This window comes from Oncorhynchus mykiss, chromosome 1, assembly GCF_057628025.1.
Source record: "Oncorhynchus mykiss isolate SJ-2025 chromosome 1, ASM5762802v1, whole genome shotgun sequence".
Classification (NCBI taxonomy): Eukaryota; Metazoa; Chordata; class Actinopteri; order Salmoniformes; family Salmonidae; genus Oncorhynchus; species Oncorhynchus mykiss.
This window is the reverse complement of record NC_143022.1, coordinates 29617161-29637411: the sequence shown is the minus strand read 5'-3', so window position 1 is coordinate 29637411 and position 20251 is coordinate 29617161. Positions and strand designations below refer to the sequence as shown.

The window sequence follows — 20251 nt, the reverse complement described above, 5'->3', positions numbered from 1 at the left end:
TTGTTAAGTTATTTTGTGGAATTTCTTTCCTTAATACGTTTGAGCCAATCAACAGGAAAAGTAGATTTTATCAGAAAAATTAAATTAATCAAAACACAGTAATGTTGAAGTAAAGACTCCTGCCAATTAATATCAACACTTATATTTAGTTTTGGAGATATTTCTCTGCCTTGTTTAAGAAATATTGCCCTGTGCTTCTAATTTCATGAGGAGGGAGGATAATGAAAGTTCACATAAGTAACAAGTAAAGGTATACCTACTAATTAGTTTAATGATTAATAAGTGATTTAAAATGCTTAATTCTGTTACCAAACCACAGTTGGGTCCCCTCAATTGTCCTCCCTTCCATTGGCATACTGTGATGTTCAGCTCATAACTGTTTTCTTCTCTTTCTGTTGTCTGGTGGTTGAAACGAGAGTGTGAAAAGTCTGGACAACCCCTGCCTCTCACTCTCTTGTCTCTCTCCAGTTAATGTTACCTCTCCCGACTCTTACTGACACCTACCCATGAGCAGCACCCACTGAGCAACGACCAAAATTGGACATCCATGTTGAAAGTGGTTGAAATTTGGTCAGTCCAACCTGGCCTTGATTGACATTGTTTTTTGAGCTGGACCGGCCTTGATTTCAACGTCCATAGACGTTCCATATTGGTGACTGGACCAAATCTGAACCAATCATAGATGTCTATGTTTTACAAGTTTGGACAGCAAAGTACAGTGAAGCACTGTAGAGTACAGCACAGTCAAGAACAGTAAAGTATAATATATTGTACTGAACTCTACTGTGATGTCCAAACTTTTGAAATATAGACCTCTATGATTGGTTTAGATTTTGTCTGGTCCAGACCAACCAGATTTGGTCTTGTTTGGGTGCGGAGCTCTTTAGAATAAAAGCCAGTATGTAGAATAATACTCATATATGCAAAGGATGATATTGTATATTTCGAGCTTTGTTTACCTATTCAAGATACGTCACAATGAATACAATGACAGTCATATTCATAGTTATGCATTGCTGTGTAGTACAGATCAGGGACCCATTAAGGAATTCTGTTACCCAAATTCTGTTACCGGGTGTAAATCCACTTCACTTACTATAGTTCAATAACCAAAACAGATTTTTTTAACTGAAGGTGTTATGTCGTATCTGACACCCCATTATTTATGCAGACGTATTTGAATCTTAATTCGGAGCAGATATTTAAGAGGTTTTGGAAAACATGGTTGCATTAAAAACTGAGGGAGATTTTAACGCAATTCTGTTACCAAACTTTGCATCTGCACAGTTCTTTTGTTTTTCTGTGTAAATTGTTCAAAGTAGTCCTTGTTCATAGAGTTGCATATATGGTTTAATTAACTTTTAAATTATTGTTTTTTGTTTGGCATACATGTTGAAGTGAAAAATCTGAGTCTCAGCGTAATTCTGTTACCGTGGAATTGCCCTCATGGAAAGGCTAAAAATAGAAGTGATTAATGTTGCTGCGGAAATGAAAAGTGATTATAAATACACTGCTTGTCTATTAGTTGTAATGACTGTGGTAATGCATGACTGGTTGATTAGTGGATTTGTACAATATGGCAATGAAGATGGCCGTGCGTTACAGACAGATACAGTATAGAGGCACAGCTCCTCTTACATAGATAGACATGTTCTGTGTGGCATGGCCCACAGATACTTTTGTATATATAGTGTATGTGGACACCCCTTCAAATGAGTGGATAAGCTATTTCAGCCCCACCCGTTGCCGACAGGTGTATAAAATTTGAGCACACAGACATGAAATCTCCTTACACAAACATTGCCAGTAGAATGGCCTTACCGAAGAGCTGTGACTTTCAATGTGGTACTGTCATCGGATGCCACCTTTCCAACAAGTCAGTTCGTCAAATTTCTGCCCTGGTAGAGCTGCCCCGGTCAACTGTAGGTGCTGTTATTGTGAAGTGGAAACCTCTAGGAGCAACAATGGCTCAGCCGCGAAGTGGTTGGCCACACAAGCTCACAGAACGGGCCCGCCGAGTGCTGAAGCACATAGTGCAAAAAAACGTCTGTCCTCGGTTGTAACACTCACTACCAAGTTCCAAACTGCCTCTGGAAGCAACGTCAGCACAATAACTTCTCGTCAGGAACTTAATGACATGGGTTTCCGTGGCCAAGCAGCCGCACACAAGCCTAAAATCACCATGCGCAATGCCAAGCGTTGGCTGGAGTGGTGTAAAGCTCGCCACCTTTGGAGCAGTGGAAACGTGTTTTCTGTAGTGATTAATCACGCTTCACCATCTGGCAGTCTGACATACGAATCTGGGTTTGGCGGATGCCAGGAGAACGTTACCTGCCCCAAAGCATAGTGCCAACTGTAAAGTTTGATGGTTGAGGGAATAATGGTCTGGGGCTGTGTTCATGATTCTGGCTAGGCCCCTTAGTCCCAGTGAAGGGAAATCTTAACGCTACAGCATACAATGACATTCTAGACAATTCTGTGCTTCCGACTTTGTGGCAACAGTGGGGAGGGCCCTTTCCGGGTTTCAGCATAATGCCCCCGTGCACAAAGCGAGGTCCATACATAAATGGTACATTGAGATCGGTGTGGAAGAACTTGACTGGCCTGCACAGAACCCTGAGCTCAACCCCTTCAAACATCTTCGGGATGAATTGGAACGTCAACTGCGAGCCAGACCTAATTTCCCAACATCAGGGCCCAACCTTACTAATGCTTTTGTGGCTTAACAGAAGCAAGTCCCCCCAGCAATGTCCCAACATCTAGTGGGAAGCCTTTCCAGAAGAGTGGAGGCTGTTGCAGCAAAAGGGGGGACCTATTTCATATTAATGCCCATGATTTTGGATTGCGATATTTGACGAGCAGGTGTCCACATACTTTTGGTCATGTAGTGTACTTCACAGCAGCACTGTGACTGGCCTTTAAGTGTTGTTTTATCAACCAGCAAAAATGGATAGCTTACAGTCTAACACACACACACACACACACACATACACAGGGGTTGTGTAAGCTCTCTAGGCTACTCCTGGGAGCTGTCACAATTATGAGCTGGATGGAATGGCGAGACTGTGACAGCCTCACTATACTGACCCTGACATTACTTTGCTGCCAGAGTGTTCCAGGCTAAGTGAACTCCATGTTTCTGACTAGTTTGGCATTCATGTATACAGCTATGGATGGTACTTGGAAGCGCTCTAAGATTTCATGTCACAGGATTTAAGTATGAATTTGCATGAATATTATTGTAAATAGAGGTAGGATTGACAGGGAAATTGAGGTTTGAAATAGTTTCGTAATTCGTACAGATTGAGGCTTTTCAGGGTCCATGGGGAGAGAAGCCTCAACCTTTTCAGATTGACAGAGTTGTGGGATGTTTGGTGTATTGTACTGACTCCAACACAACATTTTGCTCCTTCTGTAGGCCATGGGAAGAACCATAAGGATGCCGCGTCTGTGCGTGCCACTCATCCCATACCAGCCGCCTGTGGGATCTACTACTTTGAAGTGAAGATTGTCAGCAAGGGCAGGGATGGGTACGTATTTGCTGATAGTTAGTACCCCACGATCTGTTTACTCATGTTAGCTATTACTGTAGGCCTATCTCTATTTCTGCAGTGGAAAATGACATGTTGAGCAACGTGTAGAGAAACTAAAGAGTAGTAAATAAAGGAAAGTCACTTTGGGTCTGAAAGGATTAATCAGTCCAGCTATTGACCCATATCAGACTGACTCATGTTGTCTAAGCTAATGATGTCTCTGACCTTTCACCTCCTGTTGTTGTCTCCAGGTACATGGGGATTGGTCTGTCTGCCCAGGGGGTCAACATGAACAGACTGCCTGGTGAGTATGAGGGAAGGTAGAGCGATGGCAGAAGGGAAGGTAGAGCGATGGCAGAAGGGAAGGTAGAGCGATGGCAGAAGGGAAGGCTGTGAGTCAGTATGGGATGAGTGTGGGTTTTGGAGGTCAGAGGGTTCACAGCAAGAACCCTGCCCTGCCTATAATCTCTGCTGGATTGGTTTAGGATTGAAGGACAAGGGGTAATAGTCAGTGTGTGCTTTGGTTGTGCGACTGTAATAGATTGTGGACAACTACTACTACTACTACAACTCTAAAATGAACCCAAACAGTGTTATCTTCAGATGGATCTCCTCACACCATCACTGCAGCAGTAACCGATGTGATTCTAGATGGGTTTTTTTTAACACCACATATGGTTCAGTTTTTACTATTCGAGGGGCACAGTTTTAAGGTGTTAATCTTTTGCATGTGGTGTGCTACGTTTTAGAGTGCCATGGTAATCTACATCCAGATTTATGTTTCCAGATTGACCGTCTTTCCTCTGGAGTGCCTGGATGGATTTAGATTCCATGTCACAGTGAAACCATGTGTAGTGATGTCTCCCAGAGTGTCTGGCTGTTCCAGAACATGCATGGGCTTGTTTGAGCTCAGCCATTAGTAATGAGAGGATGAAATGTAACATGTGAAATACCAGCAAGTACCTTTTTTCCTCCACATAAAAGCTTTCAGTGTATGTGTGAAGGTCAGGTGATAGTGGAGCTGCCACAGGCAGGGTGGCTGGCTCACATTCATTGATGAGGAAGGGAGAAATTAACAAGTAATTGTTGACCATTTAATTTCAAGAAATCCACTTAAGGCCATCTCATCTTCAATACAGTATACAGTCTGGGCCCAAATGGAATTTTCCTCAACCATAAATTCTACAATAGAGTTACATATAAGCCTACTCTTGAATGGTCAGAACATATAACAAATTGGTCTGCAGCACACTGATACAGTGAATGAACCCATCCAAGCAAAAACTCAGCCAAGGCCTGATGAGATTGGATTGAATGTAACCAAACAGGCTAGTAGATGAATGTTTTTGCCACCAAACACAGAGCGGAGATGTGAGCGGTATCACTGCATGAATACAGGGCCATCTGCACCCTGGCCTGGCCTGGCCCACTGCTCAGCAGTAATTAGTTAATCAAACACTCTTTCTTTCATCACCAGTTGAACAGACAATGGGGGTTAAGCAGAAAGTACATGTAGATTTTAATAAATTCTTGCATAATTCCATCAAATTCTCTCTCGCCCTTTCCCCCACCCTCATACACGTGAAGATGTCACTGATTGGTACAGTGGCTGCTGGGGACACAAGACAGGTTGGAAGAGGGTTGGCATATTGCTGCTGAGGGGCTAACTTTGGCACATGGGGAGCTACAGTATGTTTTCCCTTGTGCACTGATGCAATTCCCTGCCTATTAGATCATTCCTCCATGCTGCTCTGACCAATAATATGAACCCTGCCTCAGGCTGTGTCACCTGCCTATTGGATTCTCCATGGCGCCGGAGGCCTTTGGAATGCTTTGGACTCATCCAGCCAATTCTACATGCTCTTGCTGACTACAACTGCTGTTTATTCTCTCCCAGCTCTGAGTGCTTCAAATGTATCTCTGTTACACAATGGTTGGAATATGGTGGAAATGGCAGCCTGTGTGTGTGAGAGAGTTTAGTTGCATGAACATATTGTTTATGAAGATTTATTTAGGTTTCTAGTACATTATATGCCAACGGACTTCAGTACATTTCTGTGACCGTGTGGGGGTCTGGTTCTGGCTGGAATAGTTTTAATATTCCCTGTTGACCTCTGTGTGTCTGATCCCATAGTGGAGCCCTGCCCAATTCATTAGCATGTAGGGAACACTGAGCCCAGCTTTAGGACCAATATCCCTGTCAACGCTGCTCCGCAGATTCATCTAATACCTCACAGTTCTCACACACAACCTACTTTCTCTGTGCCGCTTTCACTTTTTGGTTGGTGACAGACACTGATTGAGCAGACAATACTCTCACTGCGCGCACACACACAGGCCACACAAACCCATGCACTGACTTGAAGATCTACCATCCACATCTCCCTCGGCACACAGTCTACTCTCCTTCCCCGTCCCTATTGCTACCATGCACAAACATCATATGTACTGCTCTGTTTGAGTATGACTCATCAGTCAGTGCTCCTATTCAGAGACGGATGCCTCTCGCTGGCCACCCATAGTATTGCACACTCTACACAGGACAGGGGATATCCTAATTCGAAAGAGACCATTTGTCAGGCTCAGCTCCACACCATGTCACAGTGTCTTTATGGGGATTATATTACTCATCACACTACTGGGGTCGCCCATCTCACTCCTTCCCCTCAAATGTATGAGTAGCACTGCCCTATCCATAACCTGATGCATATTAATCTAGCTAGATTTGATATGTGAAAGTGTTCGTTCAATATGCCTTGATTTTCTCTGTCGTTTCCTCCAGTTTGTTAATGTGTAATATCCAATATTCATACCATGGGTCTAGATTTCCTCTAATCACTTCTGCCTTGTTTCCTATCCCAGGTTGGGACAAGCACTCATATGGTTACCATGGCGACGACGGACACTCCTTCTGTTCTTCAGGGACTGGCCAACCATATGGCCCAACCTTCACCACAGGCGATGTGATTGGCTGCTGTGTGAACCTAATTAACAACACCTGTTTCTACACCAAGAATGGCATCAGTCTAGGTGAGAACTGCGCACCAACAGTGCAGGGTAAAAAACATCCAAGTTAATTGTTATATGAAATTAAAATATGCTTCAACAATTTGAAATGTTCCCAGGCAATTTATACGATTCTGTTTACTTGGTTGCAGATGATAACATTTTCAATTTCTTCCAGTCCATTAACACTTTTCTCTCTGTTTGTTGTCCAGGTGTAGCCTTTACAGATCTCCCTGTGAGTATTACACTGAAATGTGGACATGTTCAATGTCAAGGCCTTCTGTTGCAATCAGTAGTGGTAGCTTTGCTGCTTCCATTAGTGGTGATGATATAAAAGTCCTACATTATTCACGGTTGCCATGCCATCAAATTATCAAGTGATCAAAATTAATGGCAAGTTATTCCTATTATGGCCAGAGGGGGAATGTGTTTTCACACCTCTCCCTTTACCCACAGCCCAACCTTTACCCCACAGTGGGCCTGCAGACTCCAGGAGAGATTGTGGATGCTAACTTTGGCCAGCAGCCCTTTGTGTTTGACATTGAGGACTATATGAGTGAATGGAGGGCTAAGATCCACGGCATGATCGCCCGTTTCCCCATCGGAGAGAGACTGGGAGAGTGGCAGGCAGTGCTTCAGAAGTAAGGGATCCATACCCACACCACAATTATCACTAAGGCTGTTGCGGTGACTGTATTACCACCACACCGGCGGTCACGAGTAATGAAGGTAGTCAAATTCCACGTGACCGTTTAGTCACGGTAATTAGGCTTCTCCAAGCTCTGATGCTGCTGATGGTCATTAGTAGCCTACCAAACATATATTATTTAGTATATGTAACGACTAGATTAAATCAACAATAGTCTGATGGGTGACAATATTAGCCTATCACCTGTGAATTATATATTATGACTTATATTATGATGCCCAGCATAAGAAACAATGCCTTTATTTTGCGACTTATTCGAATCCTAGTCACACAGCTCAAGTAGCCTAGCCCATTGGCCTATATGTTTTAATGAGGTTTGTATCACAACTCAAGTAGCCTAGCCCATAGGCCTATATGTTTTAATGAGGTTTGTATCACACCTCATGTAGCCTAGCCCATAGGCCTATATGTTTTAATGAGGTTTGTATCACAACTCATGTAGCCTAGCCCATAGGCCTATATGTTTTAATGAGGTTTGTATCACAACTAAAGTAGCCTAGCCCATAGGCCTATATGTTTTAATGAGGTTTGTATCACAACTCATGTAGCCTAGCCCATAGGCCTATATGTTTTAATGAGGTTTGTATCACAACTAAAGTAGCCTAGCCCATAGGCCTATATGTTTTAATGACGTTTGTATCACAACTAAAGTAGCCTAGCCCATTGGCCTATATGTTTTAATGAGGTTTGTATCACAACTAAAGTAGCCTAGCCCATAGGCCTATATGTTTTAATGAGGTTTGTATCACAACTAAAGTAGCCTAGCCCATAGGCCTATATGTTTTAATGAGGTTTGTATCACAACTAAAGTAGCCTAGCCCATAGGCCTATATGTTTTAATGAGGTTTGTATCACAACTAAAGTAGCCTAGCCCATAGGCCTATATGTTTTAATGAGGTTTGTATCACAACTAAAGTAGCCTAGCCCATAGGCCTATATGTTTTAATGAGGTTTGTATCACAACTAAACATAACTTAATATAATTAAGCACATTAATCCGCTTTACAAGTGGAGTAAGAGCCTAACTGGCATATATAAGCAGTATGTGAGTTTCAAGTTTGGGGAAGATCATTTTCACCATAAAAATGCTCCTTTTATAATAAAAGCATTACATGCATAATTGCATTTGCGGTCATTTTTGATGATTGTGTTTTCTGCTAATTGAACATTCGAGCTTATAGCCTAGTACCATGTGGTTGTATTAATTTGGGATCTATCTCATCCCACAACTGTCCCAGACTAATATTTATTTCTTACACAGAATAGAATAGGTCGACCTTTTGTACTATAGGGGATAGTAGATTGACATAGGCTAGTACTTTTGCTGTTCATTAAGCCTACTCATCTTGTTGGCTGACGAAAAGTAAATGTGGACAGTTCTTCCAACATCTTCAATATGCACCTCGGAATTAGATAAGGAGGCGCCCAGTTGCGTCCCCGATGTGTCTCTGTTCACTTGTAGCCTGTGAGAAAGACCCGATCACGTGATGGAGCGCGCAGCACTCCGGGAGAAGGGCACAACGTCCGCTGGCCGCAAAAGTCATGGCATTTTTTAGGGTGCATTATGGCCACACAAAGGGGATGCCGCGTGAAATTCTAGATGCTATGAAGTTGTTCTCCAATTGTGAATGAGAGACTATTGGAGTGTGTACAGCCTGCGCAAAAAACTAAGCAGAGCTCATGCCTTTCTAGCAACTTTTTTCAAATCATCATTAGAATCTCATCATGCAATCTTAAAATGTATTAAAAATCAAAACATATAGCCCAATGTTTGTAAATTTACATTGTAATCTCTAAATTAAGCATATAGGAGTACCTATTTCTTTGTTAACTGCTCAACACAGAATAGCCACATGTGCACACTCCCACAAATCGTTTGGAGAAAATATAATTTCTAATTTATTCCGCTTTGTTGAATTGTATTCTTCATACTATAAAATGATTCAAAGTAAATCTTGTCTGCTAAATGAACTAGTGTAGCCCACAGCCAGATCAGGACCTAACATCAGGACAACTCAGAGTATGCTATTCTGTTCTCCTGAAATAGACTACATTTAATTCATATCATGTTTCTTTAGACCTGTCTAAAATAAATAAAGGATTTAATGTGAAGGTGTAGTCTATATTACATAGATTTAATGTGAAGGTGTAGTCTATATTACATAGATTTAATGTGAAGGTCTAGTCTATATTACATAGATTTAATGTGAAGGTGTAGTCTATATTACATAGATTTAATGTGAAGGTGTAGTCTATATTACATAGATTGAATGTGAAGGTCTAGTCTATATTACATAGATTTAATGTGAAGGTGTAGTCTATATTACATAGATTGAATGTGAAGGTCTAGTCTATATTACATAGATTTAATGTGAAGGTGTAGTCTATATTACATAGATTTAATGTGAAGGTGTAGTCTATATTACATAGATTGAATGTGAAGGTGTAGTCTATATTACATAGATTGAATGTGAAGGTGTAGTCTATATTACATAGATTGAATGTGAAGGTGTAGTCTATATTACATAGATTGAATGTGAAGGTGTAGTCTATATTACATAGATTGAATGTGAAGGTGTAGTCTATATTACATAGATTTAATTTGAAGGTGTAGTCTATATTACATAGATTTAATGTGAAGGTGTAGTCTATATTACATAGATTTATTTGACTTTTTTAAATGTTGATGTTCCCAAGATCAGCATCAGTGGCTTGTAGGCCACTGTGGAAGCCTGGAGATGCTAAATGTGTTTATGTTAATTAACGGTCAATTACTGTGAGACTGTCAAGCAAATAGCTGTCGATCACCAGCTGACAGAATTTTGTGACCGCCACAGCCCTACTGATCGCCCACCCTAACAGACTACTTTGTCTTTCTCTGTACTACTGTAAGGCTAAACCATGTCTTTGATTCTTTCAGCATGGTATCCACCTACCTGGTGCATCATGGGTACTGTGCCACAGCCACAGCCTTTGCCAGGGCTACAGAAACCTTGATCCAGGAGGACCAGACCTCCATAAAGAACAGACAGAGTGAGAACCACACAAAGGCTCCACGCTGACAATACCACGGAAACACTGAAGACCAATCACTGTCATTAATTTTCCGCACAGTCATCCATCCAATCAGTTTGTAATGGTAACATGCATATTTTTGTCAACAGGAATACAGAAGCTGGTATTGGCAGGGAGGGTTGGCGAGGCCATCGAAGCCACACAGCAGCTGTACCCTGGGCTCCTAGAACACAACTCCAATTTACTGTTCATGTTGAAGTGAGCAGCCTTGAACTCAACTATGGGACTCTTATGGGTGTTTATTGAAGGGCTAAATGGAGGAGTATTGGAATTGTGGGGCTTAGATACGCACTGCTGGTCTTGTAATGCCCTTTGCAGGCTCCGTCACATGCAATACAACCCTAGAAGCACTTAGCAGTAAAGCTGTGGCCTGCTTCCCAGCTGTGTGTTTATGGCACAAAGACATTAGATTAATAAATACTGTGATCCGATGAGAAGCAGACACACGGCAAGAAGGCCAGTATTTATGTCTCTTATAGAGGTAGAAAGGAGCTTGCTGTAGCAATAGAGGAGCGTTACACAGAGAGGGGGCAGGGTGAGCACAAGGTCGCAGTTGCTGCCGCTGAGGGAACTCATGGTTTGATTGGTCATGCCTGTTGCTCCATTTTGTCATGGAAGAGGAGTGAGCGGAGCGGTGGCTGCTCTGTTTGACATTCATCCAATGGTAATGACATGTATCCATAAAGCCAGATACTGATACTCTGGAACCAGTCTGACCTGTTTCTGTTGCATTTCTATATTTCAGGGTACAAAGACGTGATCTTACGTGGCCACACCTTTGCCGACCTCTGAAAGCAATTGAAGTATTGCAATAACAATTGTGTTCAGACTGCATGAGATATCAGACAGTTAAGCAGAATGTAGTGGTTGATATCTGACAGTACAATGTATTCCTGGATAAACAATGTCAGACATGGGTTGTAAGAGGAGTGACGAGACTCTTAGATGGATAGTGGAGTGGGTGTGAATGATGTCGGTGAGACTAATAAAGAAGCATTTCAAGTCATTTAGAAGATGCTCTTATCCATAGCGACTCAGTGCATCCATCTCCGCAGTCGTAGTCCAGTCAAGTACATTTTTCTTTAATACAGTAGTTATCTGCAAAGTCAGCGCTAGTATGAAAAGACAAGTGTGAGTGTTAGTGCAAAGAAGGTGAGGGTGTTAGCCATTTGTTTGAGTGTCAAAATAGTGAATGTCAGGCAGATTAATAGTTGCCCGTCCCTCCCAGGTGTCGGCAGTTTGTGGAGATGGTGAACGGTACAGACAGTGAGGTACGATGCTTCAGTGTCCGCTCCCCCAAGTCCCAGGACAGCTACCCTGGCTCCCCCAGCCTGAGCCCCCGACATGGAGCCACCAACCCACATCTGCACAGCGCAGGTAAGGGAAACACCTGCAAAGCCACCTATCCACCCTACACACTCCTACTTACCTATCCATCCACGTAGTGTGTTACACAATCCTCTCTCTTATCTCTTTGTATCTGTTTCACCCTGGCTCTCTATCCACTCCAGGAGCAGACAGCCCAACATGCAGTAACGGGGTCACCCCTCCCAACAAGAACAAGAGCCACAACAAGTACCCTGGTGTCAGCTCTGCCTCCTCCTCTTCCTCTTCCTCCCCTTCCTCTGTTAACTACTCTGAGTCCAACTCCACTGACTCCACCAAGTCCCAGCCTCACAGTGGCACCAGCAACCAGGAGACCAGGTGTGTGGCAAGGCAAGGGTTCCTCTGTTTAGTAATGTATTTCTGTTTTTACTGGGGTGTCTGTCATCTGTGTCCATGAATGTGAGAGAGAGGAAAACCATCTGTGGTATGATGTTCTGTATGGATGAGTGAACCTGACTTGGGTCCTCTGCAGTGACAGTGAGATGGAGATCGAGGCAGAGCACTACACTAATGGGGTGGCGGAGAACTCCTCTACTCGGATCATGAACGGCACCTACAAGCATCAAGAAATCCTGCAGGCTGAGGACGGCAGCCTGGGCAACGGAGTGGCAGGTACAGGCGCTTAACACACACACACGCTTCCTATTTTGATTGTCAGGTGCAAGTGTAAAATACACTCTCAGTCCGCGGCTGGCCTCTGACCCTGTGTGTGTGTGTCTCCTTCCTTGGAGAAGACAGCTGTGCCTCCAGACAGCTGTGTGGAGGGAACCAGGCAGCCACAGAGAGGATGATCCAGTTTGGCCGCGAGCTGCAGGGCCTCAACGAGCAGCTGTGCCGGGAATACGGCAAGAACGCCACGCACAAGAAGATGCTGCAGGTACCAGGGGGGGAGACGGGCCTGGGAGGTTTCACACAAAATAAGGCCGGTACACTGTGTGACTATGACTCACAAATTATATAGTTGTCAACCACCGCCCTAGGGCATGTTTTGTTATGCTGCAATACAATGACTTGCAGGATTTCCAAGGGCGGCAGTGGTTAAGAGCGTTGGGCAAGTAACCGGTTCGAATCCCCGAGCCGGTAAGGTGGAAAAATCTGCCATTCTGCCCTTGAGCAAGGCAGTTAACCCCGAACAACTGCTCCCAAGTGCCGACAATGTCGATTAAAGCAGACCCCCGCACCCCTCTGATACAGAGGAGTTGGGTTAAACATGGAAGACACATTCCAGTTGAATGCATTCAGTTGTGCAACTGACTAAGTATTCCCTTTCCCCTCTGAGCTGTTTACACACATCTACTTGTATATGGCCATTGGGTCGGCAACAGGCCCGCAAGAGGTTTTTTTGTTGGCCCCCCCAAAGTTTTTGTAAAAAATATATATTTTCGTTTTTGGTCAGAAAAGACTGTAAACCCCCAGGAATTCAGCTAAAAATGTGTTTAATTTAGGAAATCTGTTTCCAATAGACGTGTGTGATTGTGTCTCAATGTAATTCAAGGTATAAAATGATTGTTATTTTCAAATACAATCTCTTTTTAGGCTTAGTTGTGGTCAATTTCCAGTGTGACAAATTATTATAATTATGTTCCGGCACCCCGACTCTCCACTCTGACAACAGAAAACGTCCTGCGGCTGAAGGTAGTTGCCTACCCCTGGTCTAATGATGTTCCCTCTGTTTACGACAGACCATTCTACTGCTCCCAAATCATAGTCATTAATGGGCTATTCTGCTTGAACTGGTCACAATGTTTTCTTTCTTTCTCTTTATCTCCCTCTCTTTTTTTACTACAGGATGCATTCAGTCTATTAGCGTATTCAGATCCCTGGAACTGCCCAGTTGGGCAACAGCTAGACCCAATGCAGAGAGAAAATATCTGCTCTGCTCTCAACAGCGCCATCTTGGGTAAGGCTAAGTTTCACACACACAATGACATGAAAGCACACTGTAGATGTTTGTTTTACTCCCGATCACAAGTTATTTTTCTACAATGATGCCCAACACGTTTTGTTGGGCTTGGCAGTGTGTGTTAACTCTCGTCTAATGAAACACGCTGTACATGTTGCCATGTACAAGTTTGAGTCACACCGGTGGAGGCTGCTGAGGGGAGGACCGCTCATAATAATGGCTGGAATGGAGTGGTATCAACCACATGGAAACCACGTCTTTGATGTGTTCGATACCATTCCATAGACTCCATTCTAGCCGTTACTATGAGCCGTCATCCCCTCAGCAGCCTCTACTGAGTCGCACATGCTTCGTTAATGTACACACTGATGATCCCTGTGTTGTCTTTTGACCCCTCAGAGTCTCAGAACTTGCCTAAGCAGCCCCCTCTGATGCTGGCTGTAGGTCAGGCCACAGAGTGTGTCCAGCTCATGGCCAGGGTCCGCTCAGGCTCCTGTTCCTTCGCCAGAGTTGACAGCTTTTTGCACTAGCCCCAGTCCAGGTGAGTCTGCACGGACACACACACATAACGACCCTCCCCTTCTAGCATCATGTCAATGATTGTTGAGCCTATAGGGAACGTTTATGGAACATTTTTGACTACACATGGCCCATGCTGTTATCATCAACATTATCAAACATGATTGTAAAGGTTACAGTTTGGAGTACAGAAATAGGGTTGAAAAGATTACAATACAGGAGTTCCAAAATTGTTTCTTTCATCCTTAAGGCAATGTTCAGGACTACAAAGAAGATCACTTTCCAATGGGTTGCCAGATGACTGAGGAGACCATGTGTTTGAATTGGTGTGTCGCTTGCCATTTGGCAGAAGCAGGATGTGCAGGGGAATGAGGAGAAAGCTTGTTTTTAATTTAGTATTATCAAATACAAAATGTGTGACACTATTTAAAGATAATTAATTATTATTCTGTTTATATAGTCATTTTCAAGTTTTTATTTGGTCAGTTTGTTGTGCTCATCTTGAAAAAAATAATCGAATTCCGTTTTTGTTTTTATGAGTGGATTTGAATTCCCTACACAGTATTTTAAAGATGTTCATCATATCAAATAAATTCACATTGGCATGCTTTGTCGTTACCAAGCAAGATACTCTGGTTTCTCATTCAGAACTTTCACAGGACTTTTGTCGTCTCAGTATAAGATATTGTAGAAAGAGGACCAGAATTTTTTTGGTTCAAATTCTTACTTCTTAGTATGCCTTAGTACTCCAAAAATGGATTCAATTGAAAGTTAAAGGTCTGAATTTGATTCTGAGACTGCACGTGGCTGTAAGCCACTAACCCGCTGGTCACCTTAAAGCCCCAGATGGTTGCACAAATTAAATAATGACACTGATTCATTTCGGAGTTTCAATATAAGTGTAGTGTATTTCCAATCAAGTGTCTCCACTAGTTTGATGTGTAACATAGGCTGCGTTTACACAGGCAGCCCAATTCTGTTTTTTTTTCTTCTTCACTAATTGGCCACTAATACATCTTTTGACCCAATCAGATATGTGCTGAAAAAGATCTGATGTGATCGGTCTAAAGACCAATTAGTGGAAAGAAGATCAGAATTGGGTTGCCTGTGTTGGGCTGCCTTATGTTACACATTAAACTAGTGGAGACACTTGATTGGAAATACACTACACTTATACTTTGTACTTGCACACAGTAAAAACACACAGACATACAGTGCTTGGGTCGTTTGAATTTGGATATCACTCCTGGTTTTTACTTGCTAATTGTATTGAAGATACCTTTTATGAAGTCAGATGTTGAATATATACAATATAATGATATATTGAATAAAAAAGTGGAACTATTTTCCAAATACAAGGCTTTTAATTTGACCAACTTTTCTAATAACCAATGGTACTTGCCAGTTGCCACACTTATTCCACACAGTCAGTCTATCAGTCTTTTCATATTAGTGCTTTGAAAGACCATTGTCTTATCATTGCCAACATGCTTATTCTGGCTTTCTTGCAGTTCTATTTTTCTCACACAGACCCAGTCATTTTTACAAATGTGGCCACAACTTTGTTTCTTGTTTGTTTTTGTTCATTGTATTCACAGTTGAATGTGTTTTGGTCTTTTTTGTTACAGTATGTATTCTCTTATATTTAACAGATGTTCTCTTGGCACAAATGTTGATCATTGATGTATTAACCCAGTATTTCAGCCAGCCAGCAGGAGGCGCTCCACTGTTTGTTGAATGTAGTTTAGCAGATTATATTACATTTATGTTTCAGATTAGCTGCTGGCCATCATGAGATTGATATTGACATCCCCTACACCTGTTAGACATATTGCAATGTGTTTCATTCACTTTTTGACAATCATGTAAAGCATGTTTGTGAAGCAAAGGGCTGGTGGGAGTAGAAATCATCAGCTTGCAGCTTGTTATTAGTGTTTGGTAGACTTTAATATCCCTTAACATTGTTCACAAAGGCCATTTGGATTATTATTATTTTTTTTTTTACACAATCTTTACATTTGCACATCTATCTGCATCATGGGCTTATACTTGCTAAAATATGTGAAAAACAAGAACAAATACCTTCACTTACTTGTGAGGGTCCTCTTTTGAATTGCAGTAGGAAGCAAAAGAAAGGGCCTCATGACCTCATCCAAAACCTGTGAGAGTCAACTGACATACTGGGGCGTACTGTCTTTTGAAGCATACCTATACACATTGTAACCCATGTTGGAATCAAATTTGAGTTATTTTAACTCATGTTGTTCAGTTAATTAAGTCTCTAGACGGCCCTATCCGTTCACATGGGTTTTCACTATTCTGTTTAATGGTCATTCAGAATACAACCAGTCCTAGGCTTTCAATATTGGAAGCAGACAGCAGATAGGTATTGATAATAGCTTGACATTATAGCAAATCATGTATCTCTTGGTTTCTTTCAAAAACAGCAAATGGCTTTTTGAACTCAATAGAATAGCCACCCAAAATGTATATTTCCATTTTAAGAGAATTCATTATACAGTAGAATTTGTAACTTGACTAATATATAGGGATGTGTGTGTAGAAAGGGAGGAATCTGTTGAGCTTCTCCTGGGACTTTTATGGACACACCTACACCTACTCTAGCAAACAACCTCCCAGTTTTCCTTTTCTGTTTTAAATTGGCCTTTGGAGCTATCCGTGCTTCAAATGGAGAGGCGAAGGTAATGGAATTAGGAATTGAAAACAAGCTGTGCACAATATACTTCTATTATGATTTACATTTCATATTGAGTTTAGCATTTGTGAAATGAGTTACCCTGTACTTAGCATGAAACTTTTAAAACCTTAAACAATAAAAAAGAAATTATAATTTAAAAAAACATACCTATGTACTGGAAACATGATAAAGAAATATTGTATTCTGTTTTATTTTGACAGAATTATTTTTATTAAAATACACATCCATAAGCATACTTTCTTTGGTCTTGTCATTATTTTGTGGACATCCTGCTTTCGAGTGATGGTGACTTGAGGTTGATTTGAAGTTTCAAAGAAACAAACACGTAATACATACATAAGTTGTTTGACAAACCAATTCATTCAAGGGGCTTTATTGGCATAGGAAACATATGTTAACATTGCCAAAGCAAGTGAAGTAGATAATATACAAAAGTGAAAAACAAAATGAGCAGTAAACATCACACTCACAAAACATCTGGCTTATATATACAGTATCATGGTTCCAACTGTTGAGTAGAACAGTGTGTGGTTAACAGCACACTAGCGCCCCGTACTGGTTATTGCTACTACTTAAATCACTAATAAACTAAAGAGCAGGTGGAGAAATTATTAATTGCTGAGTCACACGTCAACAAAATATAAAAATGTGTCCTTGACATACGTTTTTGTCAACTCACTACACTTTCAGTAATTCAAGAAGTTGAGGGGTTAGTCAGAAGTGACTTGAGGGTTGGGATGTGTGGAGAGAGGACGCAGCATGTTAATATTACAGAGATGAAAGGATCTTGTCCTTTAGAGAGCTTCCTTCGACACATCATCTTGATCCTGAAATAATCAGTCAATTGTTAGGCTGCTGTCTCATCAAATAAGAGTTGCATTGTATATCGGCTCTACTAGTGAATCCAGGGCCAGAATATTGCACAACTAAATGAGCCTTACACCAAATTGTCTTGTTAGACTAATTCTCAACTGTGTTAGAATGTGTTTCTGGATTTCAGGAGGCCTACCTGTTACCGTTGTGGTAACATAACGTAGCAGGCATAAAAGAAACTGGAACATCCGGTTGTTTAGGACATGGCAGAGGCTACCATTGTGGTGTTCTTATCAAACACTTTCATGCAGGAGTCTTGAGTTTCAGAGGTAGCTAAATGATTCCGAGGAGGGAAGGAGGGAAACTTGAGGCTGAATTTCTGGCTCTGGAATGCTGAAGTTGATGTAGTTGCATAGGTCTGTTGCTGTCCTTTTCATAGGAAAGCCTAAGCGAGTGGGAGAAGCACAGAACAGAAACGGACACATTATAACTGACTGAGAAACAGCCAGTTCAACTTATGAAAACGCACTAAAATAGCAAACATTATTATGGACATATTTTATGGAACACTATAGGTAAACAAAAACATCCCAAATAATTTTGAAACAATGTCAGTAGTAGCCTATATGAAAACCACAACAATATAAAAGAAAGGCCATACAATTGTTGTCATCGCATGTCCAGGGGGCTTTGTGCTCTCAGCTGTTTCTCTCTTCACAAGGGACCTTCCACGCGCAGCTGGACAATTTCTTGTCAACTTCTCTCATCTCTGTGACTACAGAAGTCTGGGTGTTGAAATATGAGGATGTCTGTTCTGGACCTCCTGCGTAGAATACATGTCATACATGCATAATATCACAAATGCATTGGAGATGTAATGGCCTACTTGGGGGGGAAATGCAGGCACCCACCTTACCATCTTAAAGCCATTTTGTAGAAATGGAGAGGTCCACATTCGTTTTCACTTCATTTTCATAAAACACATGCAGTTGATCATCGCTCCACTGCAGTGGCATATTAATCATGAAATAGGTGAATTAGTTAATAGGCTCGTATTATAGTCTTGGGTGATTGTTCAGATCAGACATGGTTAGCTAGTTTTCGGAAACAGCAAAAACAGTGGCAAGTAATATCATAGCAAATTCACTCACGTTGAAAGTACCTTTTTAAATACCTCCAGGAACTGAGTAGTTTCTAATTGTCTGATTATTTGGTGCCATATTTAGGTTAGCTTGCTTTTGTTTTGATCGATTTTCTCTGCAGCCAGTAAGTAGTCAGAGAATGACAAAATGTGATCCAATTATACAAGTAAACACGGAAACCTAAAGGCGGGAAAGGCCAGGCTGATGTAGCAGAATGTGTGATAAACTTGGCTGAATAGTTGGAAAGACAAATGTATGGTCAGTGCAATCCTGCCTCCTTGGGCTGTCCCTACCCTAACCTTAACCCCTACCCATAGCAGTGGGAAGTAGGGGTGCTGAGGGTGCTACAGCACCCCTTGAAAAATGTGAATAAAAAAATATACACTGCTCAAAAAAATAAAGGGAACACTAAAATAACACATCCTAGATCTGAATGAATGAAATATTCTTATTAAATACTTTTTTCTTTACATAGTTGAATGTGCTGACAACAAAATCCCACAAATGGAAATCAAATTTATCAACCCATGGAGGTCTGGATTTGGAGTCACACTCAAAATTAAAGTGGAAAACCACACACACTACAGGCTGATCCAACTTTGATGTAATGTCCTTAAAACATGTCAAAATGAGGCTTAGTAGTGTGTGTGGCCTCCACATGCCTGTATGACCTCCCCTACAATGGCTGGGCATGTTCCTGATGAGGTGGCGGATGGTCTCCTGAGGGATCTCCTCCCAGACCTGGACTAAAGCATCCACCAACTCCTGGACAGTCTGTGGTGCAACGTGGCGTTGATGGATGGAGCGAGACATGATGTTCCAGATGTGCTCAATTGGATTCAAGTCTGGGAAACGGGCGGGCCAGTCCATAGCATCAATGCCTTCCTCTTGCAGGAACTGCTAACACACTCCAGCCACATGAGGTCTAGCATTGTCTTGCATTAGGAGGAACCCAGGGCCAACCGCACCAGCATATGGTCTCACAAGGGGTCTGAGGATCTCATCTCGGTACCTAATGGCAGTCAGGCTACCTCTGGCGAGCACATGGAGGGCTGTGCGGCCCCCCAAAGAAATGCCACCCCACACCATGACTGACCCACTGCCAAACCGGTCATGCTGGAGGATGTTGCAGGCAACAGAACGTTCTCCACGGCGTCTCCAGACTGTCACATGTGCTCAGTGGGAACCAGTGGCGACTTTGCCAATCTTGGTGTTCTCTGGCAAATGCCAAACGTCCTGCACAGTGTTGGGCTGTAAGCACAACCCCCACCTGTGGACGTCGGGCCCTCATACCACCCTCATGGAGTCTGTTTCTGACCGTTTGAGCAGACACATGCACATTTGTGGCCTGCTGGAGGTCATTTTGCAGGGCTCTGGCAGTGCTCCTCCTGCTCCTCCTTGCACAAAGGCGGAGGTAGCAGTCCTGCTGCTGGGTTGTTGCCCTCC

At 42.2% G+C, this 20251-nt stretch overlaps 1 protein-coding gene across 5 annotated transcripts in view; it reads left to right on the top strand.

The window, feature by feature from the left end:
- Positions 1 to 17085, top strand: part of ranbp10 (RAN binding protein 10) — a 44075-nt gene extending 26990 nt beyond the window's left edge. For 3 of the 5 annotated variants that reach the window (XM_090222454.1, XM_021597781.3, XM_090222412.1), the window contains 14 exons: positions 3419 to 3530; positions 3785 to 3837; positions 6396 to 6563; positions 6752 to 6774; positions 6996 to 7180; positions 10169 to 10281; positions 10413 to 10521; positions 11552 to 11700; positions 11835 to 12027; positions 12182 to 12321; positions 12441 to 12586; positions 13498 to 13609; positions 14012 to 14153; positions 14382 to 17085. In XM_090222454.1, the coding sequence (XP_090078580.1) occupies positions 3789 to 3837; positions 6396 to 6563; positions 6752 to 6774; positions 6996 to 7180; positions 10169 to 10281; positions 10413 to 10521; positions 11552 to 11700; positions 11835 to 12027; positions 12182 to 12321; positions 12441 to 12586; positions 13498 to 13609; positions 14012 to 14142 (1518 nt within the window). In that variant the 5' untranslated portion in view covers positions 3419 to 3530; positions 3785 to 3788 and the 3' untranslated portion in view covers positions 14143 to 14153; positions 14382 to 17085. The remainder of the gene's footprint in view (positions 1 to 3418; positions 3531 to 3784; positions 3838 to 6395; positions 6564 to 6751; positions 6775 to 6995; positions 7181 to 10168; positions 10282 to 10412; positions 10522 to 11551; positions 11701 to 11834; positions 12028 to 12181; positions 12322 to 12440; positions 12587 to 13497; positions 13610 to 14011; positions 14154 to 14381) is intronic. The other 2 variants (XM_090222489.1, XM_021597790.3) reach the window with 1 other exon arrangement.
- The last annotated feature ends 3166 nt before the right edge of the window (positions 17086 to 20251 follow it).